Source organism: Vigna umbellata, chromosome 1 (assembly GCF_029865625.1).
Source record: "Vigna umbellata cultivar VRB3 chromosome 1, Vumbellata_1.0, whole genome shotgun sequence".
NCBI lineage: Eukaryota > Viridiplantae > Streptophyta > Magnoliopsida > Fabales > Fabaceae > Vigna > Vigna umbellata.
This window is the reverse complement of record NC_142165.1, coordinates 53,231,150-53,239,590: the sequence shown is the minus strand read 5'-3', so window position 1 is coordinate 53,239,590 and position 8,441 is coordinate 53,231,150. Positions and strand designations below refer to the sequence as shown.

General features: G+C 33.3%; 1 protein-coding gene across 1 annotated transcript; it reads right to left on the bottom strand.

Annotated features, from left to right (window-relative positions):
- Window positions 1-3,964: 3,964 nt before the first annotated feature.
- LOC124821534 (G-type lectin S-receptor-like serine/threonine-protein kinase B120) lies at window positions 3,965-8,135 on the bottom strand. Its single transcript, XM_047293433.2, has 7 exons — window positions 6,668-8,135; window positions 6,172-6,297; window positions 5,843-6,060; window positions 5,459-5,669; window positions 5,096-5,333; window positions 4,859-5,006; window positions 3,965-4,586 (listed from the first exon to the last, which is right to left on the bottom strand). Exons 1-7 carry the CDS (start codon window positions 7,998-8,000, stop codon window positions 4,278-4,280), a joined length of 2,583 nt encoding a protein of 860 aa, XP_047149389.1. The 5' UTR covers window positions 8,001-8,135; the 3' UTR covers window positions 3,965-4,277.
- Between the last annotated feature and the right edge of the window lie 306 nt (window positions 8,136-8,441).

Genomic DNA, 8,441 nt, shown 5'->3' with positions numbered 1-8,441 from the left:
ATGTGAGAAGTTAATTAATAATGTAAAATAAATCTTTTAGTCCAAATGATGAATTATAGATAAGTCGGTGGATTTATGAGTGGAGTCGTAGGTACTTATATTCTTAATTTAAATACATTTCATTTCGAACTTTCTTTTTTTCCTAAATAAAAGACTATAAAATATGTGTGGTACAGAAATAATATACTCCTTTGTTTTATTAACTACGTAGAAAAACAATTAAGTATAATGTCATGAAATTCATATGAAAATTATAATATGTTGACTAGCATCAATGATCCACCTTACTTTCTGAAAGATTTTTTTAGCATATAGTAATTCATACACTAGTGCAGAAAGGGCTTTAGACGTCTGTTATTTTGGACTTTTAACGTCTGATCTCTGTTCGAAGTCTATACGAGTGACGTTAATGAGACGTCGGACCCAATAGGTCCGACGTTTATATAGACGTCAAATCCATACAAGAACGACGTCTATATAGGTGTTTGACACTATAGATCAGACGTCTAAAACGTTGTCGTATTTGATTGCATCTAAAACGTCTCGAGTTGCTCTTGGTTCATGGTGATTCGAGTTTACAACTTTATATTTTAGTTAGAGAATGTATTGTACTTTTTTTTGTATTGGATGATTTTAAAAACATAGTGGAGAGGAGTGCAAAACGCAAGAAATCGCCGCCCAAGAACGCCGCCCAAGAACGTGAGAAAAACTGCATCAAAACCCAACGAATACGCATTTTAATCAAAGAAAGATAATTCATCAAAGAGTGATGTAATCGGAGTAAAATTAATTAAAAATGGTGCAAAAGTGAGAAAACGAACCTGAAAAGTGTAACCTGTAGGGAGAATACGCGAGGAAGATGATGAACATTAAGTGTGCGTAACTGCTGCCTAGCGTTCTCGGTGTTTTAATACAGTCATATAGACGTCGGTTCCCCCCACATGAGACGTCTATATGGCGGTAGAAGTTGGATTGACGGGATCGGACGTCTAAATGGAGTTAAAAAGTGACTTTTTAGATTTCAAAAATGAGTATATAGATGTTGGTTCCCCTCACATCAGACGTTGTTATGGCTGTAGAAGTCGGATTGGCGAGATCGGACGTCTAAATGGAGTTAAAAAGTGACTTTTTAGATTTTCAAAAATGAGTATATAGACGTCGATTTCCCCCACATCAGACGTTTATATGGCTGTAGAAGTCGGATTGGCAGGATCGGACCTCTAAATGGTATTAAAAAGTGACTTTTTAGATGTCGATTCCCCCACATTTGACGTCTATATGGCTGTAGACGTCTGTTCCCTTCAGAACAGACGTCTATATGGTTGTTTTATTTACAAAAAAATGCCACCGGTTAGTTTTTACGTTGGATATTCGAGGATTGAATGTCTAAAAGGTGACGTTAAAGGTATTTTCTGCACTAGTGATAATTATTTAAGAATTTTATTGGAGTACAATGAGTTGAAAGTCATGATATAAAAACGACTTTTATATAAGAATCTTAATACTACATCATTAGTTTATATTATAAACTATATAAAGATATAAAGTAATTAAATTTTATTTCTCAATTAATTTAACCATTTGACTAAGAAAAGCCAAAAAGCGAGTTCAAGAAAGGAATATTCTTTGGAAGACTTTCAAAACTGATGGGCTTCAAGTACGTGAAATAACACTAAATATTCTTCTATATATTTAAAAAGGAAAATGATACTTGAACAACCATTTTTGACAACATTTAGACACGCGCACACGTGTCTAAATTTGAGTGGTCCAGTTGGAAAAATTAAATGAAAATGGACCACTCAAATTTAGACACGTGTGCGCGTGTCTAAATGTTGTCAAAAATGGTTGTTCAAGTGTCATTTTCCATTTAAAAAGAATACAATTTTTTCAATCCGTGTGTTTGAATAGAAGAAAAAACACATTTTCCAGAAATGTGTGTTATTCCAATTACATATCCTCCTTTGGAAACGTATAGAGATAAGTCAGAAGCCTATTATGTTTGGAAGTTTATTTTTCAAATTCTGAAAGATACTTAAGATTAAGACAGGGATAATAAGAGCTTTTCAGGGATGTAATATAAAAAAATTAAGACAATGAATAATAAAAATAATAAATTACGGGATAGATATATAATTGATTTGATATAATAATCATTTTATATATTTTATTGTAATATAATATAAAAAAATTATATTTTTAGAATTAAATTTTAATTTTTTAAATTTATTTGAATTCTAATTAATTAATGCGTTAATTATGTTTTTTTCCGTAACGCAAATTAAAATAAATCTCTTTGAAACTTTAATTTAATTTAGTTTTTCAATTTTAAAAATACGTAAATTTAATTTTTTTAACAAAATTTTATTAAGTTTATTTAATATTTTAAATATATTTTTAACTAATATTAAAGTAAAAATATGTCAATTATAATAAACAATTTAATTATTATCATAAAATATGTTTCAAATGGCAATTAAACTTAACAATTGAATAAAAAAATAAATTTATACATTTCTAAGACTTAAAAACTAGATTGAACCAAAGTTTTAATTTATCCTAAAGAAATAAATTTACACATTTATAAAACTTAAAAGAATAAATTTATCCTAACTTATTTTAATAAAACATGAATGAGAGTGTGATTCCTGTAAAATTATTATATTAAAAAAATGCAAAAGAATCTTAAAAATAATGTGAGATAGAAAACCCCATAAAAATTAAATTAGGATATGATAGAAGGACTCCTATTACGGTGTTGGACAATTATCATAAGAAAAATAACAAAAAAAATATTTTTTATAACTTAAATATGCAAAATATTTTTCATATGATTTTTAAAAAAAATTATAACAACTTAATTTTAACTTTCTCAACCCCGTTTGAATAAAAAAAAACATTTTCGAAAAAATCGTTTTCTTCTAGTTGCATCCTTCTTTGGAAGCGCATACAGATAAGTCAGAAGTCTATTATATTTGAAAGATTACTTTTCAAATTCTGAGAGATACTAAAGATTAAGACAGATATCATAAGAGCTTTCCGGTGAAGTATTATAATAAAAAATAGATTTAATGTCTCAGTAGGTCCCTATTTTTGTTCAGAATTTGAAATAGGGCCCTTTATTTTTTGGCGTCTCAATTGGGTTCTCCAATAAAATTTTCATGTGTGTTCCTCGAAATAGACAGATAATTATTTATGACTTAATACTTGTGGTTAGGGTTTTACATAAATATACAATACAAAACCTATAAAAACTAAATTAAGATACGATAATAGGGCTCCTAAAAATGCTATTAGGGTTTTTGGACAATTTCATAAACATCCAAAAAAGAAAAATTAAAATTACTTTTCATAACTTAAATTCGCAAAAGCTTTTTCATGACTTTTTTGAAATTGATAAACAAATTCATTTAATTTATGAAAAGCACCTTTTTTTTCTGATGCAAAATGCTGAAGAAACTATATTGTAAACAACTTTCATGACTATTCGAACTAAATATCTCCTAGAGAGTTATTTTCGCAAAGCGAAAGGGAGAAAATTATTCAAACATAAATCCTGTTTCCTGAAGAGTAACTTTCGCAAAATTATTTCATCATTTTGTGACCTTTAAGTCCTGAATTATTTCCATACTCGTGGTTTATGCTAAAAGAAAAATTCAAATGCGGGTGAAACAGTGGTAGTATAGAACATTGCACCACGGCATAAACACGTTCAAATGTCAATGTTATATAGTGGATCAACGCATATGATAGAGTTTTATCAGTCTTTAAACATAAACTTGTATAAAGAAAAGTTTATTGTCCTTAATAGTCTTATCGTATCCACTACAAAACACCCAAAATCTATATAAAATAAACTATTGATATAATGCACAAACAGAATATTGTGGTAGTTTTAGTGAGAGATTTTCTATTTTACAAGTTATGCGTGGTCCAACTGAGAGATATTTAAAAAGAAAGATGCTCCTCCAAGAATAAAATAATCTATTACTATATGCATGATCGTACATCAAAACTACGTGTAAAAAAACAAATCAATGTAAATGCTAAAAACAAATATACAACTTGCATGCATGATGGTGTGCTATGATCTCTCCATACGAGAGCCATCAACCTAGAATACTTCATTCATTGACCAGGAATCAAGGCACTTTTTCTGAGTCTAAAAAGATTTGTTGGTTTATAAATTATATATACAAAGGACTAAACAAAATGCTTTGTACTTTAATAGGTTGATAAGAGTCTAAACAAAACTGAAGGAAAAAGCATAAACACTTCTATCTCCCTGTCACCATTGTAACTGTCAAATCGTTTGACACGTCAAGGCCTTCGCTATAAGATTGATCTCCATCATCAAATTTCCTCATGGAAGCAGTGACCAAAGGTTGTTTAGGCAGAGGAAGAGTTGTGTCTTCACTTGCCAGCATTAACAATACAGAGGCCATGTTTGGTCTGCGAGATGCTGAGTCTTGCACACATAACATTGCTATGTGTATGAATCTCAATGCTTTACTCTTTGGAGTTGAATCACCAATGGAAGAATCAAGAAGTTCCATTACTCTCTGCTCACTCCACATGTGCCAGGCCTGCATCCATTTTTTCATCATAAACCATCAGCCTTCACCACTCCAATAAACCAGGAATTTTAAGTACTTTTACTTTCACAAACATTGTATAAATTTGTAACTTCTCAAGACTCCTTAGAGGTGGGCACTTTTCAAGTAATGATATAAATTTGCAACTTACTAACATGAACACCAAAGGAAAATAAGGAAACAAATACCTTATGTATTTCAACTTTAAAGAAACTTTTTCACTAAATTTGAAGTTTTGTGAGAGTTGTTTTAGTTATACTCACATATCCTATGAGACTTGAATCTTCTGTGTTGCGAAAGCTAGTGTTCCTGCGGCCACTCATAATCTCTAGTAGCAGTACACCAAAACTATAGACGTCAGATTTAACTGAAAAGAGACCTTCCATTGCATATTCCGGCGACATATAGCCACTGCATCAAAGATATAGAGATTAGTAGTCTGGTTCACATAAGATGGAAGAGAGTGATTTTGTCAAAAAGTGAAATAAAAGCATACTTACTATGTACCAACCACTCTGTTTGTGCTTGCTTCATTTTGGTTTCCTCCAAATATTCTGGCTAAGCCAAAGTCTGAAATTTTTGGATGCATGCTTTCATCTAATAAAATGTTGCTTGCTTTAAGATCCCGATGAATTATTCGTAGTCTTGAATCCTGGTGCAGGTAAAGTAGCCCTCTTGCAATGCCTTCAATTATTTCAAAGCGCTTTGTCCAGTCTAGTTGTGTTTTCTTCACTGGATCTGCCATGATGTTACAAGAACAAGCAAATTATTAAGATCATGCATGCACTGGTTGGTTCTGTTTCAAACTTATCCGAAATAGGATGCAGAAAAGGAATATGCTCAGTTAATGGTAAGAAACATACCAAATAAAAAACAGTCCAAGCTTTTGTTTGGCAAGTACTCGTATACCAGCATTTTTTCTTCTCCTTGAATTGAACATCCAAGCAGTCTAACCAGATTTCTATGTTGTAGTTTGGCTATTAGCATCATTTCATTCTTGAACTCCTCTAATCCTTGACTAGACTTTCTTGAAAGCCTCTTAACAGCTATTTCCTCTCCTCCTGGAAGCTTCCCCTGGTCAGTGGAATAAATGAAGCTATTAACCTTTTATTACGAAATGAGTTTTGCGTTTATGGAACACCTTTTTTTCTCTTGTCTTTCCATCACATACATACTTTTTCTCACTCACTCTTTTTGTTGTACACTAAACGATATTCTTAAGGTAAACTTAACAGTTAAAATTTTACCTTGTATACAGGACCAAATCCCCCTTGTCCCAGCTTATTTTTTTCGGAGAAATTGTCTGTTGCTGCTGCAAGGAAGCTCAAAGTGAAGAATGGAAGCTCTGCCTTATTCCCTTCCAAACCTAAGTCAGTTGATCCTGAAAATTCTGTCGATAAATCTGTACTCCTCGTTGGATCAATGATCGAAAACTCACCAATGTTGTTAGCCGAAGCCGGGGAAGCTGTTGACAAATGGAAAGGAAGAGATAACATAAGAAACTGTTGGTAATACCTTGTCATTCATTCATCTGAAGGATGAAAAAATAAAATTCTTACGGAAATAAATATATTACCTTCACGTTTTCTCTTAAACCTCCATACCAGCAATACAGAGATCCCAAGGCAGATGAGCCCCACCACAACAGTTATTATTATTATTATTATCCATGTTTTGGACTTTTTCTCTCCATCGTTTGCTTCTGAAAACATAAAAATCATATGCTGTAAATACTACCAGAAAATCAATGAAACTTGTGAGAGCTTGGATGGGATTTGAAGTGATTTGCCATCTCATCATATTCACAGACAACAAACTAACAGATGTTCCTCCTCCTATATGCCATATGGGAAAATCTCTAACCTAACGCATTAAGCAAATAATTTCCTGTGCATTGAATGTTATAAGCACAAGATTTCTAAACTTGATTGGTTTGGACATGAAATATGACAAATTCAAGTAGTTCCTCGAGAAAGCATGTAAGGTGAGATGTAAAATGGATTTATAAATCAAGATTAAAAACAAAACAAAAAAGATCAATGAAAAGAAAGACAAATTACTCGAGATCTTACCTAACTCAGAATCAGCAAGACGGATGTTGAGTACACTTCCAATATCATTTTCAGTGTGTTGAACATCGACCAAGTCCACATACCAAATCATGCACCCAATTCCAATTGTATATGAATACGCAGTACAAGAACTATTCTGCAGACAAAACCGCTTGCATTCCTCATCGTTAGAAGGACTCTCCAGACGTGCAAAATCTGGCAACTTTGTACATCTTTTAACGGAGAAACCATCATCACCAACAGTAACCTCAGTTCCAGAACTATTTCTCTCAGCCTTCAGTGGAGTCCTCCTCTTACAACCCCCTGAATTTCCATCATTCCACTCACTCAATTCCCCTTGTTGAAACCCGTGCAAGCAACTACAAACAGATGCCTTAGAGATATCACACACTGCAAAATTGCCACAAAAATTATAATGCTCACAATTATTATAAGGCTCGTGTTGTGTATTATTCCATTGTGTCTCATCTTCATTCGATATAAACTTCTTTTCAAACCCATCCCAGGTTATCTGAAACCTCACCTTTTCAGTTTCATTCCATGTATATGTAAAATGATTCCCATTAAGTTTAAAACCAAAAAGAGAGCTTCCTGTCATATTAGAGACACCAGTGAATACTCTACCATCCCAGTACCCAGTTCTCCACCTCCTTTTTTCCCCTTCCAAAATCAAAATCTGTATGGTTGATCCCCCAGAGTCAACCCCCATTGAGTAGTTTCCCGGTGAAGGATCCGTTGCTGATTTCCACGACCTGAACATACTCGTTCCAGCATTAATTGGTAGAGACATACCCGGCACGAAGGTATCAGTTGGATTCTCAAAGCTTTGCCACACCTTTTTCTCATGTTCTGATTCTTCTGAAAGAACAAGGTTCCCGTCATCACCAAGAACAGCTGTTGTGTTTCTAGTCGATATAGACTTGTTAGTTGACCACACCTCGTTGTTCTCTCCATCGAAAACAACCAAGTTTCCGTCACCTTTGATTTTGATCGAACCTCCTCTTCCCATGATGGGTTTCTCTCTATTTGCTACCCATATGAATGCCGTAGCCGGACTAGGAAACTTGCGGTACCAAATCCCAACGTACCTTGAAGAGTTATCAAAACCGAAGAAACCCATTTGAAAGCTGAGGTCTTCTGACACCAAGTTGTCATCACCATTGTTGTCTCTGATTTCTTGCTCTCCTGTCAGGGAATTGACAGCATGAGAGAACGAGGCATGAAAACAGAGAAAGAAGAGAAGGAGAAGAAAGTTTGTATATTTGGGTGCAGTGATCATGCCCATGTCCCTGAGATTACACAGAGGATTACGTGGTTTGGTGTGATGAGGCATAAGAATGATGAGAAATGAGTAAATAATAAATATAAAGAAGAAGGTTCAATGGCTCCTCTTCTCTGACCAAGTAGGTGTCACGTTGACATACATTTGACCACTTTAGCCACATGATGAACACTACCAACGTTTTCTTTTTATTCTTTGAACTCAATCATAATTAATAATTGTACCGTAGAGTCCGGAGGTTTGGTAATGTGTATCACATAGGTTAGATGTTCCTCGAGGATAAGAAACAGCTAAACAGGGGTTAGACATTTGGATTTCCACAAATAACACTGAAGGACTCCAGCAATAAGGGAAGCAAGATAAGTTTTTCCTACAATAATTAATTAAGATAAATAATAATTAGGGATAATAAATTAAGATTAGACTGACATTAAAGTGTCACTAAATCTCAAACTCAGAAAACTATAAATATAGATGAAGTTCTGAAAACTA

Coding starts and splice junctions, on each gene's coding strand:
- LOC124821534 (XM_047293433.2), bottom strand. CDS start 8,000: ATGCCTCATCACACCAAACCACGTAATCCTCTGTGTAATCTCAGGGAC. Junction 6,061..6,171: donor GTTTAAGAGAAAACGTGAAG/GTAATATATTTA, acceptor ATTTGTCAACAG/CTTCCCCGGCTTCGGCTAAC. Junction 5,334..5,458: donor CTTGGACTGTTTTTTATTTG/GTATGTTTCTTA, acceptor ACATCATGGCAG/ATCCAGTGAAGAAAACACAA.